Raw genomic sequence first — 27,627 nt, 5'->3', positions numbered from 1 at the left:
ACTGTGTTACAGTATTTACATACATGTTTGATAGTTCACAAAATGCTAGTACATAAATACATTTTGAATTTGTGAACCATGAGGCATTGATTATTAAATTTCTCTTTTTTTTTTCCTTCTCTGCAGCTTCTAGAGAAACACAAGAACACAGAAAGCATGGTAGAATTACTTGAACTGTATCAGATGGAGGATGATGCTTATGGTAATCTTTCAGAAGCCACTACAGAACTGTACCAGTACTTACTGCAGCCATTCCGAGATATGAGGGAACTGGCAATGCTCAGGAGACAGCAGATAAAGGTATTATGCCACTGACCATTCTTGTAGGTAGTCAGATGTATATAATATGCAAACAAGAAAAGTGTTAATTTTAGGAGAGAGGAGGTTATTACCATTGTGGTTTAAAGTAAGTATGTATGCTGGAGAGACATAGACCCTTTGTTTTGAATATATCTATTCATACATTTACAAAATGTAATTTACTCTATTTAAATTTTTTTGAAAAGTCAGATTTGTCAAATTGAGGCATTCTGTTGGCTACTTGCACTTATGTTGAGCTTGACATCCAAAATGTGAAGCATTTATTTAATTATTAGACGGTATCCAAGCTACTGGAAGAAGTAGTAGTGCACAAAATTGAGTTAGTGAGCACTGGATCTTTTGGATTTAATTATTCAAGTTTTCAGACCCAAGCCAAAGGTGAGCTACATTTCAGATAAAGTAGGTATTTCCTTTCCTAGAGTGTTTGCAAATAATGGCAAGATCTTACTTCCTGTCATGATTCCTGTCATGACTTGTGCCCCGACTCACCTCCCTGTGCCATGGGGGCGTTAGGTTAGTCCCACACTGCACTTCGGCGCTCCTCTGGGAGGTGGCCTGCTTTGGTGTGTCGGCTTCCTGTGACGTCAGCCTTTCTAGGTTGTGCGCATGCTGAAGATCTGTCCTTAAAGTGGCAGCGCGCTGCAGTTCCAGTGTCACCTGCGGAGACACATTTCCAGCCTTGGGGATATTTGAGGGCAGTGCCTGCCCTCTTCCAGCACCTTTGCAGTGAGATGATTTTGTTCCCGTTTTGCCCTTCCCGCCTCGTGTGTGAAGTATCAGCCTTGCCTTGTTCCAGTTCTTGCCTTGCCTTGTCTAGTCTTGCCTTGCCCTGCCTTGTTTCCGAGTTCCTGCCTAGCTCCAGCCCTGCCTTGTCTCTGAGTTCCTGCCTAGCTCCAGCCCTGCCCTGCCTCCAGACTTTGCATTGCCTTGTTCCTGCCCCGACTAGTCCTGTCTTGTCCAGTCCCGTTTGGATCCAGTCTTAGCCTAGTTCCTTGTCTTGCCTGTCTGGACCCAGTTTTATCCTAATTCCTTGTCTTGCCTTGTCCAATTCTAGCCCTGCTGTCTTGCTTTTCCTTGCCTCGTCTGGAGATGCTTCCTGTCCTGTCTTGCCTTGCCCAGTCTTGTCTAGTTCCAGCCTTGCCTTGCCCGGTCCTGCCCTGGTTCTTGCCTACGTTCACCTTGCCTTATCTCCTGTCTTGTGCAAGCCCAGGAGACTTGTCTGCTGCAGTCGGGGTCCGGCTGCGGCCCAAGGGCTCACCGTCCTAGATCCATAATACTTTCATGGTCCTTCCCTCTGCATGATACATTGAGATGAGTGAGTCCAGTACTATTAGCAACAAGCTGGAATAGAATTGACTTTAGGTTGGAGGAGGAAGGGAAGTGAGGTAATGTTTAGTCTTTCTCATTTACATAGACGACCTTATGGTGTAGGTGCCACTCCAAAAAATTGTCTTGCCACCTCAAAAATCTTTACTTCCCTTTTCCTTCTCCCGTTCCCTCCTTTGGGTCTGGGCATCTCTTCTTACCTCATTCAGTCCTTTTCTCCCCTCCTGTGGGTCTGTCATCACTTTCCCATCTCTCTGTCCCCCCCTCCCCACGGCCTTACAAATGTGCTGTGTTAACCGGCACTGCCAGCAATGATAACCTCTGGCTCTCTTTGGCCAGTCCTGAGGCCCTTCCATTTGTCACAACTCCTGTTTCTGGGTGGGAAGGATGTGGCAGAGGGAAGCCTTGGAGCTGCTGAAGGGAGTTTGATGTTAATTGCAGTGTGGGCGAACACAGTAAGTTTGTAGGGCTTGAGGAGAAAGGGGGAGGGGGGGCAAAGGGAGATAGGAAGGTGATGCCGGACCCACATGAGGGAATGGGGAAGATGGAGGGGAGAATCTGCACAGGGAAGAGAAGGGGGGGGGGGATGAGGCATGTATGGGAAGGGAGAGGTGCTAAATACTTGAAGGGAAGGGAGGGAAGTTAAATGCAGCACATGGATGGAAGGGAAGAGGTAGAAGACTAGATTTGAGAAGGAGGCAGAAAATGGAAGAAAGTTGAACTTGAAAGATCAGTGCTAAAGGTGGCTGTAGGGCAGGAAGTGAAGGAAAGGGGAAAGGAAAGAAATAGCAAAGGGATAGGAAATCCTGGAAGTAGTTAAGTGCATAGAGGGAAGGAAATAGAAGCAGAGACTGGGAACAAGATAATTAGAATGATAAAATCACCAGATAAAGGTAGGAAAAGTGATTTTATTTTCAGTTAACGAATTATGTCAGTTTTAAGAATTTACATCTGCTGGTGTTATTTTGCTCTGTACAGAAGGAAATGATACATTTCTTTCTGTTTCTCTGGTGTTGCACTGCATGCAGGGTTTGACATCTCGAGTTTCAGTTTAATTTTTGTCTGCATTGGTACTTTTGGTTTGTGGTCACGTCCTGTTTTTGAAGAGGGACTATCTGTGTTTTGCTTGTGTGATGGAGGCCAGAATGGAAGGGTATGAGGGGGAGAAGATAGGGTTGAGTTAGAGTTGAAATGGAGTTACTTTGGTCAAGGAGGGGCAATAGGTGATGGGGTAGAAGGTAAGAGACAGAATGGCTTGGAGACGAAGGAAGGTGATACAGAGATGGACCTGGGGCTTGTGAGGAGGTAGTGGAGGGTAAACTAGGGCTGAGAGGGTGAGTGCAGAGAATGGAAATGGGGTACTAGGGAGGGGGTGAAAGAGAGAGGATTTGCAGACTGGGGAAGGAGAATGACAGGGGGGACAATGTGATTGCTTGAGAAAGGATGAGGAAAGCAGGTAGGTAGATTAGAGAGCTGCACGGCAATGGGGATTCTCGCAGGTATGGAAGAAGTTGCCACAGAATTCCCAGGGAGTGTAGTCAAAATCTCTGGTGACTTCAGAATGCTTCTTGGAATGCACTCAGAGAAGCAATTGGAGTACCAGTTTTACAATCAGGCTCTCAAGCTTTTTTGTCCTTTTCAGTCACTTCTCTATGTTCCATCCCGACCATTGAGCCCCAGCCAAGAACATTGATTGGTGATCCCTGGACCTTGCAAGGTGGGAGAAGAGGGCGGGCAGGTGAGGGCTGGGGTTGAACTGGAACTCGGGTGCTTACAAGGGGGGGGGGGCAGGTGGGGGCTGGGGCGAGTCACTGGACATGGATGGGAGGGTAGGGAATAGGAGAATCGCTAGACATGAATGCGAGAGGAGGGGAGAATCGCTAGACATAGATGCGATGGGAGGGGAGAATCGCTAGACATAGATGCGATGGGAGGGGAGAATTGCTGGACATGGAAGGGAGGGCAGGGGAGAGAGGGGACATCGCTGGACATGGAGGGGAGGGGAGGGCACACAGGAGAATCACTGGACATGGATGGGAGGGGAGATGAGAAATCACTGGACATGGATGGGAGGGCACACAGGAAAATTGCTGGACATGGATGGGAGAGTAGGTAGGAGAGAACGGAGAAATTGCTGTACATGGAGGGGAGGGCAGGGGAGAGAGGAGAATTGCTGGATATAGATGGGGGAGAAGGCAGGGAAGAAAGATTTTGAAACATAATTGCGAATAGATGATAGCCTTGCTAGGGCCTGTTTCATTTTTCACAAAAAACAGGTTTTTTGGTTGTAATATATAAGTATATTTGGTTTATGTATTTTCATGATTTTGTAATAAACTTAATTGCTTGGCTTCTGTCAGTTTGTAATTTTCTATCACTCCCCGCCTTACCCCCTGACTGTAGCTCTGAGGAGGGGGCTGGGAGTGCCATCTCATCCCTCACCTCAGGCAGTAGATTGCCTTGGGCTGCCCCTGTTGACTTGGTTGGTAGCTTTCAGATAGTGATTGTTTGAAAGCACCAAGTCTCAAACTAGATTGAACCAGTGCACAATAGAGAAGAAACGAAGTAGCACAGAGTCTGTCTACCTTTGGCAAATAAACCAAGGCTGCAGCAGTAAGTCCATACAAGCAGGCTGACAGGGCAACAGTCAGAAATCCATCTTGGTTCTGTGATGCACATGAAAATGTGTACATAGTCTATGTCTCACACATGTACGTCCAGAGGAGAGAATGTGATTTCAGTTTTACAGTTGTTCAAACATTGGTTACCTGGGGGAAGAAAGGGATTCATTCTCCCAAAGGCAGGTCGCTGAGGAGGTGAAACTACATAGCTTTGAGAGGCCTCCTTGATGCACGGGCCCCTATAGATGGAGTAGTGATAGTGAAGTCATTCTTTGTCTCCATTTGCTGGCCGGATAGCATGTGCCCATGTGTCTGAACTTTTCAGCAGGAGTTGAAGAAACCAAAACTTCTCCAGGTATACCAGGTTTTTTTCAGTTGATGCTAAAGGTGCTGAGGGCCTCATTTATGGGATAAATATGTAGTGAATTGGGCCTTAAAAACTGTTCAGTATATTTTAATGATATTTAGAATGTCTAAGGTTCCAGTTCATTCAAACTAGTTTGGTAGCCCTTTTAAATAATGTAGATTCTGTTAATGCTTAACATAATGCTGTGATTAATTTGTTTTCAGATCTCCCTGGAGAACGATTACCTGGGCCCTCGAAGGGTTGAAAGCCTCAGAAAAGAAGATACAGATTGGCAGAAAAAAGCTCAGATGGCGGTACTCTCTATTCAAGATTTAACTGTCAAATATTTTGAAATAACAGCTAAAGCACAGAAAGGTAACAGAGCTTTCCACTTTATATCGTTAGTTTTATTTTTCAAAGCATTTTCAGCACATTCAACCATGTCAGCTGTTTTGTTTCTGTCGCAGGGATGTATAGTGTAGACAATACTTTTCCTCTGGAGCCAAGACGAGGTTTTTGTGAAAAGGAATCAGCCTGAACTTTCTAAATAGGACATGAACTAAATTCAAAGGAAAGAAGCAAAAATAGCACCAAGGAAAAAATCGGGTCGCACTGTTGAATAGCGCATTTCTTGGACCTGTGCCATACTCGGAACTCTTACAATAAGTGGTAGTAAGACTTTTCCGTTTATGCAAAATATCTGTTTTAAGTTATGTTTACTTCTGATGCAGCCAGTTGGCTGAAATATGACCATGTTGGATTTTTAATAAACATCACTAGACCTTTGGACATGTGACCTGATTGTAACTTTCTTTGGTGCTGTTTTTGCTTTTTCTTCTTCACTTGTGGGCAGATGATCAAAGGCAAACACGGATGCTAGAGGCCATTAGTGCTGGACTAGCACTTGCGTTTGCTTGCACCCTATGATCAGAGCTGTTGAGCGCATATAACAACAAGCTCACTGGCTCTGAGCACAAGTAGCATGCAAATACATGCTAAACACAGCATTAGGTATTCCTCCCCAGTGCTCAGTGGGCAACATGCCAAATATTGGCACTGCTTCCACGCAAACCCTACACCAGCTTGGAGCTGGCGTTAGGGTTTACAGAGCATTGGTGAAGAATGGAGATTCCTGTCCAGCATGCATTTGCATGTTTACAGTTGCCTCCCACTCCCACGCAGAAAGGTTTCCCTGGTGGTCCAGTGGGTACCCCCCACGTGTCCTGGTGGCCTAGTGCCCCCAAGCCCCTCCTGTGAACGCCGCCTTCAAAATGGCGGTACCCTGCCATGCCCTGCACGGTGCTTCCTGGGATGCACTAGGTGGGATTTCAGTACCATATAAGGGAGTTGATCCCTAATATGGTACTGAAGTCCCACCCAGTGTATCCCAAGATGCATCAGGCAGGGCGTGGCCCTTTTGAATGCGGCACTCGTACTCTTTCCTCCTGCTTCAGAGTATGGAGGGGGGGCTTGGGGGTGCCCACTGGACCACCAGGGAAGCCTTTTTATGTGGGGTGGGGGGAATGGAGGTCCAGTAGACCTGCATTCCGTTGTGTGCAGAGGTGGGTAGGAGGGACTGGAGGTCTACCTGACCTCCATCCCCTTGCGATGGTCTGTTTGACAGATCCGGGCTTTTTTTTTTTTTTTTTTCAACAGCCTGGACCTGTGAAACAACTTCTGTGAGAGGATTGTGCCTTGGGTGCATGTCCAGGCACAGTCCTCCTGCAAAAGTGTCCTGATGGTTGAAGCTAAATAGCATGCGTAAATTTCTGTGCTATTGATCATCAGGGCTTTATTCCCCTGTGCTGTTCTGGCGCTAGGTTGCTGTTCGGAACAGCACAGGGAAATTGATCTTTCACAGTGCCATCCTCTCTCCTGTTTTAGTCTACATTCAAAATAAGTAATTTGCACATGATGTGCAGGAAAACTTGGGTGACACATGAACAGGTTAGTTTCTTTATATTGCCACCCAAAAACTAATAATCTTCTCTCACTTGCCTCTTGCATTTTTACATTTATCCCTTCCCACCTTGAAAGAATTTCCATTATTATTTTTGTAGCCAAACCATTATAATCCTATTTTGAATTTTTTCTTTATTATTTTCATTGTTCTTCTCTGTGTGGACCATTCTGCTTCTTCCCACTGCTGTGGAAATCTCTTTCCCTGAGGACAAGCAAGCCTATGATTCTCACATGTGGGTAACGCGATCCATGTTGTCCAGTCCAGAGCTTACGACAAGCTTTTATAGAGCTCTTTGGAGCATGAGTCATGCTCCACTGCGTATGCGCAAGAGTACAGGACCTTTAGTTCTGTGTTTTTGTGGTGAGGTATGGACATGTTTTTTTTCTCTTCTCTTCTCACTGCTGCCAGTTCGGTTTCTTAACAAGAGCTTCTTTTTGTGTCTTCCCGATTTCTCTCTTCCTTACATTTTTAGTTTATTTTCCCCTTTTTTTAAGGTTTCGTTTATTTTATTGCGCTCACTAGGCTGCATTCAGGTCTGAGCTTTGGTCGGGTTCTTCCCTTCCTTTTTCTTTGGTGCTTTGACCCTTTTTTGGCACCATCGAGGTGCCAGTGTATGTGAGTCTCCAGATGGCCAGGACCAGACACCTGCTTTGACTCCACAAGTTCAGCAGCCTGCTTCTACTCCGACACCCCAACTTTTCTTGATGTCAGCCCTCGGTGAGCGCCTCTGGGCCTTGCTCCCTGAGCTTATAGCAGTGTTTATACAACAGAGTACATCAGTGTCAGGGGTGCTTGCACCTGCCATGCCTCTTGCTGCTGTCTCGCGTGTCCATCAGCTTGTGTTGAGGTTTTCTCCGGTGCTGCCTGTGTTGGCACCCCCATGACGTTGGTGGAGGAAACTTCACCGGAGTCGAGACTGGACCTGACATCTTGATAAGTGCTCATGGGAGTTGGAGGAGTATCCACGGTACTTCTCAGAGGAGGAGTTTTATGGCATCCCGTTTGATCCCTCCCCTCCATAGGAAAAGAGAAAGTCCTCCACCTGAGAGTCTTTCTTTTCCATCTTTTATTAAGGAAATGATGAATGCTGTTCCAATTCCTTTGGAAGTGGAGGATGAGCCCAGGGCTAAGATGTTCGAGGTCCTGGACTACAAGTTTCCTCCTAGAGAGGCTGTGATAGTTGTGCTTCACGAGATCTTATGAGACGTTCAAGTGAAGAACCGGGAATTTCCTCTGTTGGTCAGTCTTCACCTGGGTTTGATGGGCCTCAATTGCCTCATCATTCCCTAGTGCTGGAATCCCTAGGGACTATGCTTCGGCGCCCCCTGGCAGAGAAGCTAGGCACCTTCTGCGTCTACCTCCTCATCGAGGAGTCTTTTTGGCAAGTAGAAGAGGAGTACTTACTACTCAGAGGTGTAGGTACTCCACGTCTTCTCAGCAGGCTCAACCTCAGCACGTTCATTCTCATCAACAGCGTGAGCCTAAGACCCAGACATCTCAGTCAAAGTAGGGGGAAGTGTGTGAGCCCTCTTGTTGAGATGGGTGAGTGGGGTCACTCTGGGCAGACGGTGTCATTGAGGTTGCTGGATCTCAGAACTGCGTGTTGGGCTTGGGTGTGCGACTTTCAGCGTCTGCTGTTCAGTAAAAAAAAAAAAAAGAGAGAAAAAGAAAAAGTGCAGATTAAGGTTCCTCAGTGTAATGTTCTGTCTGGAAGCAGAAGAAGGTGAACCCTAAGTCCTAGTCCATGAGAACTATAGACAGCCAACAAACCCCTGGGTTCTTCAACACAACCAACTGTCGTTCCCCGAAGGTTGAGCCCCCAGGTTCAGGAAGCCAGCGGGACTCGTCCTCAACCAGGAAATGTCGGTGTCCAACAGCCGACGGTACAGGCCAAAGGCAGACCACCGAAGACGTGGTCAGGAATCAGAGATAGTAGCCAGACAGCTCCGAACACAGTAGATACTGACAGGGTCAGAAGTCAGCGTTTATTTATTTATTTGCAACATTTGTATCCCACATTTTCCCAAACACAAGCAGGCTCAATGTGGCTTACAAGTCAATAAGAAATAGGGTCAGGTAAGGGAGGGGTACATGTGTAAAATAAGGTACAAAATAATAAGGAATAAAATGGTCCTTTGAGGCAATATAATGTAGAGTCTAGTGAGTAGCAGCAGTAGGGTAGGCCTTACAAAACAGGTCTTTAAAGAGTGCCTAAAGTCTTGATGATCATGTAGCGTTTTCACACGGTCCGGTAATGCATTCCACATCTGCGTTCCTAAGTAGGAGAAATTAGACGCGTAGGTGGTTTTGTATTTAAGACCAATGCAACTGGGATAATGAAGATTCATATAATTACAAGATGATCTGTTTCTGTTCCTCGCCGGAAGATCAAGTAAATCAATCATATAATCCGGGGCTTCACCATAGATTATTTTGTGGACCAGAGTACAAAGCTTGAAGGTAATACGGTCCATAATTGGGAGCCAGTGTAGTATCTTTTGGCATCGGAGGAAATGTCCTAAACTGGTTCAAGGGGTTCCTAACCCTGCGCTCATATCAAGTCACTTCAAATTCGACTACGTCTGCTACATGGACACCTGAATGTGGAGTACCGTAAGGATCACCCCTCTCACCAACTATTTTCAACCTAATGATGATCCCCTTGGCAAAACTTCTATCAAACCATAACCTTAACCCATATATATACGCCGATGATGTAACAATATACATCCCGTTCAAACAAGACATTAAAGAAATCTTCAATGAAATCAACCAAAGTCTACACATCATGAACTCCTGGGCAGATGCATTTCGATTGAAACTAAACGCAGAAAAAACTCAATGCCTGATACCTCCCAGTACAACACGAATGAATTTACCGCTATAAACACACCAAAACTAAACCTTCCAATCTCAGAAACTTTAAAAATCCTTGGAGTCACTATTGACCGCCACTTAACACTTGAAACTCATGCAAACAACACAACCAAAAAAATGTTCTACTGCATGTGGAAACTGAAAAGAATAAGACCATTCTTCCCAAGATCCGTCTTTCTCAGCCTAGGGCAATCCCTCGTACTCAGCCATCTAGATTACTGCAACTCACTATACGCAGGTTGTAAAGAGCAAATACTGAGGAAACTTCAAACAGCCCAGAACACAGCAGCCAGACTCATCTTTGGAAAACCAAAATACGAAAGTGCCAAACCCTTACGAAAGAAGCTACACTGGCTCCCACTCAAGGAACGCATCACTTTTAAAGTATGCACATTAGTCCACAAAATCATTCACGGTGAAGCTCCAGCTTACATATCTGATTTAATAGACCTACCACCCAGAAATGCTAAAAGATCATCCCGAACTTTCCTCAACCTTCACTTCCCTAATTGCAAAGGCATAAAATACAAAACGCTGCACGCATCAACCTTTTCTTATATGAGCACGCAATTGTGGAATACACTACCACGCAACCTGAAAATGATCCACGAACTAACCAACTTCCGCAAATCATTGAAAACTCATCTCTTTGATAAAATTTATTGAAAGGATCAAAACACATGAAGTCCACACACACTGTTAGTAATGCAACAATACATTCTCTTCTGAATTCCCATCCCCCGTAATGTTACCACATTTATACCTCTACTCACAGAAAAATGTTATACCGAATGTTCTCCTACAATTGTTTAGTTGCCCTATCAGTTTCCCGTTGTTTCTTCCCATTGTTCTTTTCCATTGTTCTATTCCCTTAACGATACTTTGACTTTGTTTTCGCATAACTCCTCACAATGTAATCCATAACCGAGTTGTAACTAATTGTATTTCCATCATTCACAATGTATTGTAAGCCACACTGAACCCCGCAAATAGGTGGGAAAATGTGGGATACAAATGCAATAAATAAAATAAATCTGACAAAGAGGTGTAACGCTATCATATCTCGTTTTATTGAATATCAATCTGGTAGCAGTGTTCTGGGCTGTCTGGAGTTTTTTCAGAAGCTGAACTTTACAACCCGCATATAATCCATTGCAATAGTCTAAATGGCTTAATGCCAATGATTGCGTCAAGTTGCGGAATATATCCCTTGGAAAATAGGGTCTTATAAGTTTTAGTTTCCACATCGAATAAAATATCTTCTTTATAACGGCCGTAACTTGACTCTCTAATGTAAGGTGTCTATCAATAAAAAATTAAGGTTATCAGAGATAGGGAGAGAATAAGCTGAAGTAACGAGGGTAGCAGGCTTATAAGTATTATATGCGGATGAGACAATAAGACAATGAGTTTTTTCAGCGTTTAATTTCAGCCGAAACGTGTTAGCCCATAAATCCATGATGTTCAAGCAACGATCAGTGTCTCTGGAGATATCTGAGAGGTCACGCCTGAAGGGGATATAAATTGTGACATCATCAGCATAAATAAACGAGTGATAGCCCTCTTTGGATAAGATGTTTGCCAGAGGGGACATTATTATGTTGAAGAGAATCGGTGATAATGGAGAACCTTGGGGTACTCCACAATGAGCCCTCTACGGTGACAAAATATTTGTTTTTGAAGTAACTTGTTACAGTCTTGAAGTGAGGAAACCCTTGATCCCCTGAAGGATAGCACCTCCAATCCCGTAATGGTCCAGTAAACGTAAGAGTATGCTATGATCGATCATATCAAAAGCACTTGACATGTCAAATTGGAGGAGGAAAACATTTTTACCAACTGCAACTTCATGTTTGAATTTAGATAAGAGAGTGACTAGTACAGTTTCCGTACTGTGGAAGGGGCGGAATTCAGACTGTGACACATGCAGTAATGTGAACTTGTCCATGTAATCCATTAGTTGTTTGGATACCATACTCTCCATCAATTTAACTACAAGGGGGATGGAGGCTACAGGATGATAATTAGTAAGGTCGTTTGCTTTTTTTCTTTATATCCTTAGGTACTGGGGTGAGCAAAATGTTGCCATGATCCTCTGGGAAAAGACCCTGTTGAAGCATGTAATTTAGATAAGCAGCTCCAGTCACAGGAGATACTGGAAGCAAGGGCAGAAGTCAGCGTTGCAGCCAAACAGCTCCCCGGTCACAGCAGATACTGGTAGCAGGGTCAGAAGTCAGCGTTGTATCCAAACAGCTCAGGTCACAGAAGATACTGGTAGGAGGGTCAGAAGTTGGCATATAGCTCAGCAGTTCCGGTCACAGCAGATACTGGTCGTGGGTCAGAAGTTAGCGCTTAGCCAAACAGATCCGGTCACAGCAGGAACTGGCAGCCATTTCCGAAGCCCTAAGGAAGCCGTAGAGCCAGAAGAAAAAGGAGCACGCCGCTGACATCACAGGCTGATGTATCAAGACGTGCAGGGACGGAGCCCCCCTCCCGCGCCATGGAAACGGACCCGCGGAATCCACACCACGATGTTCCCTGCCCGACCATGCCGCCGAGAGCGAGGACTCTGTGCCCCCACCTGCCGCCAGGCATTTCCCAAAGCACCCCCAACGTGCTTCAAGGTAGGGTGCGTGATACTCGGACCACATGGTGGTGATGGCGCTGGATGGTGGAGCAAGAGATGGATGTCTGTGCGTTGGGGTGGGTGGGTGGGGGCAGTAAGTGGTGAATATCTGTGCACTGGTGGAGGGAAAGAGGTGAGTGGTCCATGTGCTGTAGTGGGGGAGGGGAGCAAGAGAGATATTTGAATTCTGGGGGAGGGTTGCAGTAGGGAGCAAGAAGTGAATATCCCTGTGCCACGGGGGGTGGGGGTGGGGAGGAGCAACATGTGGGTTTCTTTGCAGGTGGGCCAGGGAAGAACGAGACGAGTGCCTGCTGCATTGGGGGAGGGGGAGCAAGATGTGTGTGTATATGCCGAGTTGAGTTGGGGGGGGGGGGGAAAGAGATGGTTGTTTGTGTGTCAGGGGGGGGGGGGAACAGGAGGGAGCAAGTGTACATAAAGGGGTGAAAGAGGGAACAAGAGGTATCTGTGTGTCCTGTGGGGGAGGAGAAAGGGATCAGGAGAGTGAGAGCTTGGTGTCTGTGTGCCACGTTGGGGGGGGGGGGGAGCAAAATGTGAGTCTCTGTGCTTCAGGGGAGGGGGAGCATGAGGTGAGTGTCTGTGTGCAATGGCTGCGAGGGGAAGCAAAAGGGAGCAAAGAGGTGGGTGTCTGGTCCACAGGGAGAAGAAAGGGAGCAAGAACTGGTTGTCTGTCTGGCAGGAGGTGGGAAGATGCAGGAAGGGAGAGAGCTAAGAGTGTGTTGGGGTGCCCAAGTGCAGTTGGAGGATAGAGAAGGAGAAATTAAGTTGTGAAAGTGGCCATTAGGAGACAGTTGCGAGAGGGGAAGTATATGCCACAAGGGAGGGTATGTAGAGTGATGGTTATCAAGAAGCAGCTATTGTGTGCATGCTGGAGGGAGGCAGAGAGAGAGAGAGAGCTGTGGGGGTTTGTGGGCTGGGGGAAGCAGAGTGTGAGTGTTGGTGTTTTGTGGGCGGAGTGGATACAGAGTGCTGGGAATTTGTGGGCTGGGGGGAGGCAGAGAGAGAGAGAGTGCTTGGAGTTTATGGGCTGGGGGAGGCAGAGAGAGAGCCTGGGGCTTTTGGGTTGGTGGAGACAGAAATAAAGAGAGTGCTGGGGGGATGCAGAGATTGAGTAGTGATGGTAGCCAGAAAGCAAGGGAGAATGTTGGGTGAGGCAGAAAGAAAGTGTGTACTGGGGGAAGTAGAAAGAGAGAGAGTGCTGTTGGAGAAAGTAGAAAGAGAGATGATGTGTTGGGGAGAGGTAGAAAGATCAGAAACCAAAGGGGCCCAATGATTCAACGATGCGCTACTGAAAATGAAGAAAGCATGCAGGTAGCTAGAAAGAATATGGAGAAAAACCCAGAACAGCTCCAACAGAGGGGCCTGGAGAAAATCAACAAACATTTATAAATTCTAAACCAGGCAAGCCAAATGAAGCTGCTACTTGGAACAGATAGGAACAGCAAAACCAAATATGAGGAAACTATATCAAATACTCGAACATCTAACAATACCGGAAGAACTAATAAACCACACAATATCTACCCCCCTGGCAGATTCAATGGCACACTACTTTGAGAAAAAGATCATAGATGCAAGCCTATCTCATCGAAAACAAGCCCACTGACCAAAGAGATTTCAAAGATACCCTCTTCTGCAGAGATAGAACAAGAGAAGCCATTGGAGAGTATACAGCTGACAGATACTAGATAGCATTCCTTACATCAGATGAGGATTTTAAGAGAAATGCTCTAAAATACTCCAAATCCCAATTCATACTGGACAAATGTCCTGCATTCCTACTAAGGCAACTAACTACCAGTGAACTATACTAAACTCGGTGAGCAATAGATAAATTAACTCCCTATCCCTTCCCTAAACAACTGGGCAAGATTATCCTCTCCCTCATTCCGAAAAACGCAAGGGGCGACTTAAGCGATGTGACCGATTGTAGGCTGGTAGCACCTATTCCTCTACACATTAAGATTCCTAGAGTATAGTTGCCTCACAACTTACAGAATACTTAGAGAAATTTAACTTACTACATCAAACACAGTTGGGATTCAGGAAGAGCTACAGCACAGAGACCCTAATAGGAACACTACATAAGTACATAAGTATTGCCATACTGGGACAGGCCAAAGGTCCATCAAGCCCAGCATCCTGTTTCCAGCAGTGGCCAATCCAAGTCACAAATGCCTGGCAAGATCCCCCAAAAAGTACAAAACATTTTATGCTGCTTATCCCAGAAATATTTTTCCCCAAGTCCAATTTAATAATGGTCTATGGACTTTTCCTTTAGGAAGCCGGCCAAACCTTTTTAAAACTCTCATAAGCTAACCACCTTTACCACATTTTCTGGCAACAAATTCCAGAGTTGAATTACACATTGAGTGAAGAAATATTTTCTCCAATTCGTTTTAAATTTACTACTCTGTAGCTTCATCGCATGCCCCCTAGTTCTAATATTTTTGGAAAGCGTAACCAGACCCTTTACATCTACCCGTTCCACTCCACTCATTATTTTATAGACCTCTGTCATATTTTCCCTCAGCTGTCTTTTCTCCAAGCTGAAGAGCCCCAAGCGCTTTAGCCTTTCCTCATAGGGATGTCGTACCATCCCCGTTATCATTTTAGTCACTCTTCTCTGTACCTTTTCTAATTCCACTATATCTTTTTTTAAGATCCGGCAACCAGAATTGAACACAATATTTGAGTTGCGGTCGCACCATGGAGCAATACAAAGGCATTATAACATCCTCATTTTTGTTTTCCATTCCTTTCCTAATAATACCAAACATTCTATTTGCTTTCTTAGCCACTTCAGCACAATGAGCAGAAAGTTTTAACGTATCATCGAAGACGACACCTAGATCTCTTTCTTGGTCTGTGACTCCTAACTTGGAACCTTGCATTATGTAGCTATAATTCGGGTTCCTCTTTCCCACATGCATCTCTTTGCACTTGCTCACATTTGCCCAGTCTCCCAGTCACGTAAGGTCCTCTTGTAATTTTTCACAATCCTCCCAGTGATTTAACTACTTTGAATAACTTTGTGTCGTCATCAAATTTAATTACCTCACTAGTTGCTCTCATCTCTAGGTCATTTATAAATATGTTAAAAAGCGGCGGTCCCAGCATAGAGCCCTAGGGAACCCCACTAACTACCCTTCTCCATTGAGAATAGTGACCATTTAACCCTACTCTGTTTCAGTCTTTAATCCACAATAGGACACCACCTCCTATCCCATGACTCTCCAATTTCCTCTGGAGTCTTTCATGAGGTATTTTGTCAAACGCCTTCTGAAAATCCAGATACACAGTATGAACCGGCTCACCTTTATCCACATGTTTGTTCACCCCTTCAAAGAAATGTAATAGATTGGTGAGGCAAGATTTCCCTTCACTAAATCCATGTTGACTTTGTCTCATTAATCCATGCTTTTGAATATGTTTTGTAATTTTGTTCTTTATAATAGTCTCTACCATTTTGCCCGCCACTTACGTCAGACTCACCGGTCTATAATTTCTAGGATCTCCCCTGGAACCTTTTTAAAAAATCGGCATTACATTGGCCACCCTTCAATCTTCCGGTACCACACTTGATTTTAAGGATAAATTACATATTGCTAACAATAGCTCCGCAAGTTCATTTTTCAGTTCTGTCAGTACTCTGGGATGAATACCATCCGGTCCAGGAGATTTGCTACTTTTCAGTTTGTCAAATTGCCCCATTACATCCTCTAGGTCTATAGAGATTTCATTCAGTTTCTCCGACTCGTCAGCTTCGAATACCATTTCTGGCACCGGTATCTGTCCCAAATCTTCCTCAGTGAAGACCGAAGCAAAGAATTCATTTAATCTCTCCGCTTTGTCTTTGTCTTCCTTGATCGCCTCTTTTACCCCTTGGTCATCTAGCAGTCCAACCGATTCTTTTGCCGGCTTCCTGCTTTTAATATACCTAAAAAAAAATTTTACTTTGTATTTTTGCCCCCAGCGCAATCTTTTTTTCAAAGTCCCTCTTAGCTTTCCTTATCAGCGCTTTGCATTTGACTTGACATTCCGTATGCTGTTTCTTATTATTTTCAGTCGGTTCCTTCTTCCATTTTGTGAAGGACTTTCTTTTAGCTGTAATAGCTTCCTTCACCTCACTTTTTAACCATGTTGGCTGTCGTTTGGTCTTCCGTTCTCCTTTTTTAATACGCAAAATATATTTGGCCTGGGCTTCCAGGGTGGTGTTTTTGAACAGCATCCACTCCTGATCTAAATTTTTGACCCTTGAAGCCGTGCCTCTTAAGTTTTTTTTTTTTTTTTTTTTTTTTTTTCCTCTCTCTCACCTTTCGTCTCATTTTATCATAGTCTCCTTTTTTAAAGTTAAACGCTAACGTATTTGATTTCCTGTGTATACTGACTTCAAAGCTAATATCAAATATGATCATATTATGATCACTGTTATCAAGCGGCCCCAGCACCATTACCTCCCTCACCAGATGATGCACTCCACTAAGGACTAGGTCTAGAATTTTTCCTTCTCTTGTTGGCTCCTGTTCCAGCTGCTCCATAAAGCAGTCCTTGATTTCGTCGGGGAATTTTACCTCCCTTGCATGCCCCGATGTTACATTTACCCAGTTAATATCGGGGTAATTGAAATAACCCATTATTATTGTGTTGCCTAGTTTGTTTGCTTCCCTAATTTCCTTTAACATTTCTACATCCGTCTGTGCATCCTGGCCAGGCGGACGGTAGTACACTCCTATCACTATCCTTTTCCCATTGACACATAGAATTTCAATCCGTAGGGATTCCAAGATGTGTTTTGTTTCCTGCAGAATTTTCAATCTATTTGATTCAAGGCTCTCCTTAACATACAATGCTACCCCTCCACCAATTCGATCCACCCTATCACCACGGTATAATTTGTACCCCTTTATGACAGTATTTAATGAACTACGTAGATTTACGGGCTACTGTCAACAAATAATAATCATGCAGTTTGACATCTCTAGTGCTTTCAATGTAGTAAATCATCAAGTATTACTAGAAATCTTACACTCTTCCTGTATAGGGGGCCAGGCACTAAATTGGCTGAGAGGATTCCTTGGTTTCTGTTCCTATAGTGTTAATATCAACAGTTGACTGTCAGACGAATGGCAAGCACACACCAGAGTTCCACAAGGATCCCCCCTCTCCCCAATACTATTCAACATCCTAGGCTTTTTCGTGGAACAGGAGGGAATAAAATGCTTCGCCTAAACCGAAGACATCACATTGTATTTCCCTTTTAACAAGAACAAGACTGATGTTAACACTCTCTTAACCCAGGGTATTTTCCTAGTAGAAAAATGGGCAACAAACCTACGCCTCAAATAAAACTGCAAAACAACTAAATGCTTGATAGTATCAGCTCCCGACACTGACATCTTGGACATACAACTGAACCTAAATGGAACTCACGTGAATCTAGAATCTAAGCTCAGAATACTAGGTGTTGTGATCGATAGGCCCCTGACTCTGGAAAACCACAACCAAGCAGTGGTAAAAAAGGCATTCTATGTCCTCAGAAAATTAAAAAGAATGTCACTGCTTTAACATCAATACCTTCAGACTTACTGGTACAATCCCTAATTTTATCACAAGTAGACTACTGCAACGTGATATTTGTGGGCTGCAGCTATGTGAGAAAAAGACTGCAAAAAAAAAAAAAAAAAGACTGCAGCCAGTTCAAAATGTAGCAGCAAGACTTCTCCAAGTCCAAGTTTGAGAGAGTGATCCTGTTATATGTCACACTGCAGTGGCTCCTGGTTAAGGCCAGAGGGATCTTCAAACTCCAGTGATCTATCTAACACTACATGGAGCATCACCAGGATATGTAAACCAATAGATAATCCTACCCAAGCTCAGAATGAGGAGAAGAGCAGATAAGTTGCTGAGCCTATCATTCCTCTCTCTCAAGACCTCTGATTCAAAACACTACTCAGCTTAACTCTACCTTACCTATCTGCAAATCATTGGAAAGAAATACCAATGCAGATAAGAACATTGCCCCACTACAAGATGCTGAAAGCCTACTTACTTGATAAACATGTCCTACAAACATCACAATAAACAATACAGTCCGATAACGTAATCTGTCACAAACTCTAGCAATCTGTTCCCCATCAGTTCTGAAAGTATCTATGCAACACCCCAATAAATCCCCCCCACACACACACACACTTGTAAGTTGCAATGAACTGTACTTGGGAATATTGGCGACTAATAAGAAGTAAAGTAAAAGTAAAGAGTTCTGGGGGAGGCAGAGAGAGAGTTCTGGGGGAGGCAGAAAGAGAGTTCTGGGGGAGGCAGAAAGAGAGTTCTGGGGGAGGCAGAAAGAGAGTTCTGGGGGAGGCAGAAAGAGAGAGAGAAAGTGTGTGGGGGGAGGCAGAGGGAGAGAGTGTGCTTGGGGGGCGAGGCAGGGGGAGATGTGTTGGGGGGCGAGGCAGAGGGAGAAAATGTGTTGGGGGGAGGCAGTGGGAGAGAGTGTGTTGGGGGTGGAGGCAGTGGGGAGAGAGAGGGTGTTGGGGGTGGAGGCAGTGGGGAGAGAGGGTGTTTGGGGGAGGCAGAGGGAGAGAGTGTTTTGGGGGAGGTGGGGGGCAGAAAGAGAATATGTGATGGGATAGAAAGTGTGTGTGTGCTGGGGAGACAGAGGGGGGAGTCAGAGAGAGATTGTGTTGGAGGGAGAAAGAGTGTGTGTTGGGGGGAGGCAGAGAGAGAGAGAGAGAGAGAGAGAGAGAGCGTGTTGGGGGGGGGGGGCAGAGAGAGAATATGTGTGGTGGGGTAGAAAGAGTGTGTGCTAGGGAGGCAGAAAGAGTGTGTATGTGTTGGGGGAGGCAGAGAGAGCATATGTTTGGTAGGGTAGAAAGTGTATGGGCTGGTGCTATCAACACTAATAACGTACCTAAACTTGCATGTTATTAGCGTAGATCATTGGGGAGTTAATTCTCCGAGCTGTTCTTGCAATATTTTTACATCGCTGTTTTAGTACAGTGCGGGGAATTGATCAGTTGGATGTCAGTCCTGTATTTCAAACACACTTCAGTAATACTATGTAAGCCACATTGAGCCTGCAAATAGGTGGGAAAATGTGGGGTACAAATGCAACAAATAAATAATATGGGGAAGTACCTGAAGGAGGAGCTGGCAAAGTGGGTGGAAATAAAGTAGAAAGTGAACTAAACTGACGGGCTATAAAAATGACAAAGATACTTAAGTACAGGAAGTAAATAATAACAAGAGTTAAAGGAAACCAGTATAGTTCTGCAAGGGAATGGCTTAAAAAAAAAAAAGCAGAAAAAGATAGCATTCACAATATACAGAAGATATGCTAGGATTTCTTTCAGATATATTGAGCAGAGGGGAAGCCCAGAAATATAACTGATAGATTCAAAGATACTGAGGGCTTGAAGTATGGAAGGGGTGAGGGAAAGTGGAAATGCTCAACAAATACTTCTGTGTTCATGGAAGAAAAACCTGGAGAAGGTTCTTAGATTGACAAGGATGCATATGAGTATTATCTAAATACCACATTGTTCACAAAAGAGAGTGTTTTATAAACAGTTTGAAAAACTGTGCACAGGATGGACTGTGCATGCTCAGAAGTTTACATTTAGTTCTGACCTCTGGGAATGCTGTTCTACCCTGGCACCTAGTGTGTCTGATCAATCCTCCTGTCTACAGAAACATCTGTTACAGATGGGAAACCTTGCTTTTCTACCATTCAGTTCTGTAATGCTAATAAACAGGCGGAAAGTCATGTCAATATTTGATCTTGGTCAGATCTCAATCTATATAAATAAAAATGTAAATGTTCGTTTGTTCAAAATCTTAAATCTCCGAAAGTTCTTCACCGATTGCTTTCAAATTTGGACACAACATTGCATTCGAATATGCGCATGTTTTTATATACCTACTATTATATAGATGTCACAGCTGTCGTACTCGCGGACTGGAAGCAGTGCGATGAGTAATTGCAAATCAAACTGAGGAAGAACGGCCATCACCGAACGAGCAAAACACACAAAGAATGGCTTAAATACATGCCGAGGAAGCAGCAGAGCGACGTGCAGCCAGACTTGACAATGCACGGTTGCAAGCACGGCGAACGCGTTCTGCAGCTTCAGATCTGCTTCGTTCTCAACAGAATCAACGCGACAGGCTGAGAGTGGCTTAAATTTCGACACAACGTTGCATTCGAATACGCGCGTGTTTTTATATACCTACAATTGCAAATCAAACTGAGGAAGAACGGGCATCAGCGAACGAGTGAAACAGATAAAGAATGGCTCAAATACATGCCGAGGAAACAGCACTGCGAAAAACATCGCTTGAGGCTCTTGATCGATCATTGCAAGATTTGCGTGGCAACATCAGACCATTTGGGAACACAATATTGCTTGCAGGAGATTTCAGGCAAACATTACCTGTAGTTCCTCGATCGACACCAGCGGACGAAATAAATGCTTGCCTAAAATACTCTACTTTGTGGCAACACGTAAAGACATTAAACTTAACTAGAAATATGCGTGTCCAGCTGCAAAACAATCAATCAGCTCAGATATTCTCACATCAATTGCTGAAAATTGGGAACGGAAAGGTGCCGGTTGATCTGACCTCAGGACGAATTTCATTGCCTCATAACTTCTGCAATTTAGTGACCTCAAAAGAACAATTGGTTGAAAAAGTATTTCCCAATATTCAAACCAATTATAAGAATCACGATTCGCTGAGTGAACGAGCTAGTTGCAGCCAAGAACAAAGACGTCTATGAACTGAACAATATTATTCAGTCTAACATTCAAAGCGAGCCACTCGCATACAAGTCCGTCAACACTGTTCTGGAAGCAGATGAAGCGCTTAATTATCCAACAGACTTTTTTAATTCACTCGATCTGCCAGGGATGCCACCGCACGTACTGCAATTGAAAATCGGTGTGTCAATTATCATGTTGCGAAATATCAACCAGCCAAAGCTTTGCAACCGCATGCGGCTTGCAGTAAAAAAATTAACGAGCAATGTCGTACAAGCAACAATCTTGACAGGACCTTTCAAAGGTGAACATGTCCTCATTCCTCACATTCCTGTGATTCCAACAGATATGCCATTTCAATTTAACAGATTGCAATTCCCAATTCGATTGGCGTTTGCAATCACCATCAACAAAGCTCAGGGCCAATCTTTAGAATTCACCCGTTTACATCTACACACGGATTGCTTCTCACATGGACAATTATATGTTGCATGTTCTACAGTCGGCAAACCAGACAATCTCTATCTCTGCACACACAATGGAACAACAAAAAAATATTGTATACCCACAAGCATTGTGAAATTAAACATATTAGAAACGTGCGCTTCCTCTTTTCTTTCTTTTCCATTTAACCAGACTGAGCCACAGCAACGCGTAGCCGGGTAGAGCTAGTTCACAATAAAATCTGTATACAACAGTGTAAATCAAATATTCCATCTTCATCGTATTAATTAGTTATTCTGAAGGTTGAACATAAATATTAAAAGCAATGGAGAAAGTAGTGAATCTTGTGGTGCACCACAAGTAAAGGACCAAGGTGCAAATAATTCACTATCTTCATTGTCTGTGTTGCATTCTGTCATAAAATGCGATAAAAGCACTCGTGCATTCTGCCTCTAAAAGCAAGTGCTGATGGGCTCTTGAGTAAAATGTGGTTTGCAGTATTGAATACAAAGTACATGAGATAAGTTGAAGAATCCTGGCAGAAAAACTGGTTAAAAGGAACATGAGATTTGATGATCATGTAATGAAAGATTATTTCGGCAAATTAGCTAATTTAAAAGGGAAGGGCAAAGAATAGCAGGCTAGGGTGATATCTTTGAAAAATAGACAAGATTGGAAATGTGAAATGAAGGAAAATCAAAGAGAGAATTGGTGCACCTTAGTATTCATATTTAAGATGATACATGATGAAGATGAAAAATAAAATATTTTGTTAAATGTTTTTCTATCAGAAATACTGAAAAATATAATGCTTATTTATATGCAATCTTTCACTTTGAGGTCCTTTTACTAAGCTGTGTTAGAAAGTGGCCTTAGTGCACCCCTTACATGGGTCTTTCCTGTGTGCCAAGGTCATTTTTACTGCAGCCAGTAAATGGATGATTTTCTTTTATTTTCAAGTAATTGCCATGAGCTAATTTTGCCATTAGTACACAACCATTAACAAATTTAGTGCATGAGCTTTTACCAACACCTAATTTGTAACTCAGCACATGGTTATGTAGATGCGCTAACTTATTAGTACAGAAACACCTACTCTGTGCCCCCCCCCCCCCCAGACATGCCTCCTCTGCACTAAAAAATTTATGTATTTTTTGTGTGTGTGATTTATGCCTCCTCTGCACTAAAAAATTAATGTATTTTTTTTTGTGTGTGATTTGTGCACACACATTGAAAAATTACCGTGGGATACCTGAAAGCATCTCGCAGTAAGCCATTTTAAACTGCAGCTTAGTAAAAGGAGCCGTATGTTATCAATGCCATTATATTTAATCTGATATTTTACTGTCATCAAAGTGGATTACGTACATATATAACAGTACATACTATGCAAAGTAGTGAGATAATGTATCCCTTCCTTGCTAATAAAAAAACAACTTTACTTACTCCTATGTCTTAATCTGCTGACTTCACTCTTACTGCCCAGTTTATTCACAATGTTGCTATTGCTATTTGAATCGCCCTGCATTAAGCTCTTCGTCTTAAAAAAATTGCTTAAAGAACTATGTTTGTATCTTGTACACGTTTTTCTTATTTACTTTTTTTTCTACTTACATTTTAGCTGTGTCGGATCGTATGCGAATGGATCAGAAAAAGTTTGGCAAGGTATCTTGGACTGCAGCAGTGGAACGCATGGAAAAACTCCAATATGCAGTATCTAAGGAGACACTACAATTGATGCGAGCTAAGGAAATCTGCCTGGACCAAAAGAAACATGCTTTGAAAGAAGAAGTAACTTTTCACTAAATAATTATTTTTACATAATAATTCTAATTAACCAACTTAAAATTAAGCAGAAGGTCAAAGCAACTCACTTTAATTCTGTTGGAAATCTTGCCCGCTTTTCGACACTTCCCCTATACATTCTTGTACATCCCCTTAGGGAAACTTGGAAGAGGCTCATGTGACTTATGGGATATAATCCACTTGTTAGTGATCTTCTTCCAATTGTGGGTAACACAGCCTTTTGCCGGGGTGGATAACGACCTTTTCAACGAGGGGCACAGATGGGTTATCAGTTCTTATATGAAGTTCTCTGGGAAGATGGCTCACTACTACCTATTGCAGACTTCCCCAAAGGGGGTGGGGGGGCACGGGGAGGGCAGAGCTTGATATTTACATATTAGCAGCTGGAGCACTATGTGGATTCATTGAGAGCTGACAATATTGCTAGAGGGGTATCTTAGAAACTTACTGAATTTGTTTTAGGAGGAGATCCTGCAAAATCAGTCCATCTCAATGATACATAAACAGCTATATGCCCTACTACCCCCCCCCCCCCAAAAAAAAAAAAAAAAAAATTGCTCAGAGACACTCAGGCTTTGGAATCATGAACTAGGCATAAGTATGATTAATAAAGACTTTCTTCATCTGTTTGGCCAGATCACCCTTTGTCTCTTGCTGGGCCAGTGTGAGATAATGCCATTTTTGTACATGGATAAGCATATTTTTCTACCAGACAAGTGTTTGGAATTGGACTTACCCAGTACCCAAATTGCCTCACATGTGGAGCAGGAGATTGCTCCATGACTCATGCCCTCTGGAGCTGTAATAAGATAAAACAAATTTTGGTCTTAGATTGTTAGATATTTGTCGTCTTTGATGGAGAAAAGTCTTAAACTATCACCACCTAGTTTATTGTTTGGAAAAATTACAGAATGTGGTACTTTAATTTAAGGGGAGTGATTGTTACTGGTCAAGGCCAATGTTATTGCAAAACATTATATATTGGGTAGGATCAGATCCACTCTTATTGTCACTAGAGAAATAAGTTGTACGAGCTTATGACTTTGAAATGTTAGGGTGCTCACCTATCATTTAAAAGGAGGAAATTATTCTGGTCTATTTGGGAGATTTACATACAATCACTGCCTACAAGAGTAAGGAGTAGAATCCTTAATGGGTTGTCTATGTAACCCTATTAAGATTAGCTGGCTCTGTTAGTTTCATGATATTACTTTCCTTGGGGAAAGGTGGGGGGGTCTGAAAAGATAGTTTGGGGGGCTAAATATTAGATGGAATGAACATGAGTATAACCATGTTCTTTTCATATAGTGATTGATATGGACTGAGAAGTTTTTGTTTTTTTTTTGTGTGTGAGAACAGTTTTTGCATTTCTTCTGTATTGATTCTTCTTTGTTCAATAAAAAGAATTTTAAATAATTCTATTGGAAAAAGAGAATATAGGCTTGAAGGTTTACAATTTGTATGTTTTATAATTGCGTGCATCACCCAGAGCCTGTTCAATTGAATTTTATAAAATAAAACTGAAGAATATATATAGCCCTAAATGAAGGTGCCTATATAATAGACAACTTTGAAACGTTGGAAAGAGAATAACCAATGGGACACTGATACTATGATAAAATATATATTAAAATGACAGAGTAGATTGAATTGATGCCAGTGTGGTGCTATATGTTAAGGATGGTATGAAGTCAAACTGGATACCACTTCTGGAGGCATCAAACTGCTCTGGAATTTCTACAGACAGACATTCTACGCACAATGAGAAGGAATATAACAGTTGGGGTATGCTACCATCTACCTGACTAGGTTGGTAAAACAGGTGGTGAAATGCTAACAGAGATTAGACAAGCTATTAAAATTAGAAACACAGTAATACTGGGAATTGTCTGTTTCCTCAGTATTAAAGGATTAATGTTTTGTCAGGACATGCTAGAGGTAAGTTTTCTAGATGCTATAAATAGCTTTTATGGAGCAGGTAGTCCCAGAATCAGTGAGAAAAAAAGCTGTTTACTTCTCTTTCCCAGTGAAATGCAGGACCTAGTGCAACAGTGGTGAAGCTATTTGGTAATAGCTATTTTAATGCAATCAAATTTAACATGAATCACTGGATGGAGAATAATAAAACTACTACAGTTGCATTTAACTTTAAAAATGGACACTATGATAAAAAAAGGAAATTCAGGTATAAAGAAACTAAAAGGATCGGTTGTGGAGCTTAATTCTGTATGAGACATGATAGCTTAAAAATTTCATCCTAGGGGTTGGTACTCGACAAAGATGTCCTTTATCTCCCTTACTGTTTATATTATCATTGGAACAATTGCTTTCCATACTTGCTACCAGAGAAATGGAGGTGGACAAAGTGCTAGCTTTGCAGACAGTTTTACTACTTGTATTATCCAACCCGATGTCATTAGTGCCCAGTTTGTTGATACTGATGGAGGAGTATGACAGGCTTCCGTCTGACTCTCCAAAAATCTCAAGCTCTCCCAATATCACCTAGTGTCTGCACAAATTGGATGGGATCCTTTTCATTTAGCTGGGCAGATGGTTCTATAAAGTATCTAGGAACTATCATCCTCATGGATTTGAAAGACTATTTACTCATAATTTAGCCTCCTTGATGCAAGACACCCAAACCCAAATTAACACTCTGGCAAGCTTATCCTATATCTTTTATCGAAAGGGTTGAGTCTCTACAATATGATAATTGTGTCTAATTGGCTTTATATATGTCAGATGCTCCCATTTTTTTCTGAAAGCAAGAGATGAGAAGCTGTTATGTAAGTGGTTGCAAACTTATTTGTGGAAGGGGACAAGGCCTTGGCTGCCTGTACAGACTGCCTTAAAACCTAAAGAGTGGAAGGTTGGGACTACTTAATGTACCTTATATGATGATTGCCAGTTGTATGCATCATACTAATGACTAGTTCAGGGGCACTTTGGATTTTTCTATCACTTCAGTGGAAACACAGTTAAACCCTGAATATCTCTTTAGTGTGATCTTCCATGCTCTGCCAGGAAAATTACGTATTTATTGGAACTTCCAGTGGATCCATGAGCCTGGGCGGATGCTGTTAAGCACTGATTCCCCCCCTTCTTTGAGCCTGCCTATATCACTGCAGTCTTGGTATTTGTGGACCATACTGACCTTAGAACTACCCACTTACCTTTTGGCACTTGTTCCAGTGCCTTTTGATGGGAATGGCTGCGAAAGTGCAGTGAAAAGAGCATACTCTGGGTCGACCCTCCAAGGCCAAGATGGCAGTGGCCTTGGACCCATCCAGTCCCTCTGTGAGCTTGGAGTGGACTGCAGAGATCATCTCTGGTCAAGGCGGCAGTAGAGGCTGCCATAGACAAGAAGCTGCAGCAGTCTTTTTACAAAATAGATAATGTGCATGAACACCTAGATAGCTTTGGCCTAGACGTAGATGAGACACAGAGGTGGACAGGAGAGATGGAAGACAAGTTGTGCAGTACCAAGACCATGCATTGCACCCTGGTACTTACCTTATCAGAGAAATTGGAAGATCTTTAAAATCGGTCTCAGCTCAACAATTTGCACTTGCAAGGCGTGCTGGAGCTTATTGCAGATGGGGAACTACAACAATTTCTAGAAGGCTAGATACTTGTTGAGAATTGAGGGGTCCCGAGCCCCCCCAAGAAGGTTAGAGTGACCTCAAATCTGACTCCATCTCTAAATAGCACTAGTACTGGGGTAATCAAGGAGTTATTGCCTCTAAGGGAGACGTTAGTCTAAGGAAAAGATACCAGCCTTATGACAAACTGGATTTAGATTACAAGTTATACAATGCATTTATACTTACAGCCTTTGATCATTAAGTGAAGCCCACAAACCATCATTTGGAATGAGTAGTTTATTAGCCAAGGTACAAGTCAAATCAGTGATTGACAACAGGCATGTACCATCAATTAATTATAGGAATATAATAAGCTGCAAACAGGTGTTAGTTATTTGCTAATCTTTTATAATTTCTTCTACCAATTAGAGGTTTTACAAGGGAAAGCAATTAGGTAATTTGTCAATTCTGCTGGACACATTGGTTTCCTTTGGAGAGAGAGTGGCAACCCTTTTCTCTCTAACTTAAACCAGGAAATACCCGGATTTTTATAGGTGCCCTCAGGATATGGATAATATGACAGTAGATATACCTGATTGGATTTATGCTAATGTCATGGTTGTCACTGATTGGCTCATGCTAATGAGTAGCTTCTATCTTGCTACGCCTTTCCTTTCTCACACCAGCTGACCACAATCCTGCTCACAGGAAGTCTCCCTCCTCTCTGGAACAGCTAGTTCCCTATTTCTTTGCACCTGCTATGACTCACTTATTTCTCAACTGGTTTTTCTAACTTACATTAGAGAAAATTCCACTTTGTAACAGATACGGGCTTCCATTTTGTGTTGAAATCCTCCATTTTGTTTCCATATCTATTAACTTAACTTTTAGGCCTCAATCTTGGCTACAAACTAGGCCATACTTTTCCAG

The 27,627-nt window shown here is 43.0% G+C and overlaps 1 protein-coding gene across 1 annotated transcript in view; it reads left to right on the top strand.

Moving 5' to 3' along the window:
* JMY (junction mediating and regulatory protein, p53 cofactor) overlaps nucleotides 1-27,627 on the top strand; it is a 273,665-nt gene that overhangs the window by 44,647 nt on the left and 201,391 nt on the right. The window contains exons 2-4 of the mRNA XM_030193232.1: nucleotides 127-300; nucleotides 4,839-4,989; nucleotides 22,929-23,098. Of these exons, the coding sequence (XP_030049092.1) occupies nucleotides 127-300; nucleotides 4,839-4,989; nucleotides 22,929-23,098 (495 nt within the window). The remainder of the gene's footprint in view (nucleotides 1-126; nucleotides 301-4,838; nucleotides 4,990-22,928; nucleotides 23,099-27,627) is intronic.

Source organism: Microcaecilia unicolor, chromosome 2 (assembly GCF_901765095.1).
Source record: "Microcaecilia unicolor chromosome 2, aMicUni1.1, whole genome shotgun sequence".
Taxonomy (NCBI): Eukaryota; Metazoa; Chordata; class Amphibia; order Gymnophiona; family Siphonopidae; genus Microcaecilia; species Microcaecilia unicolor.
Note: the sequence above shows the minus strand (reverse complement) of the source record. Positions and strands in the feature narration are given on the sequence as shown.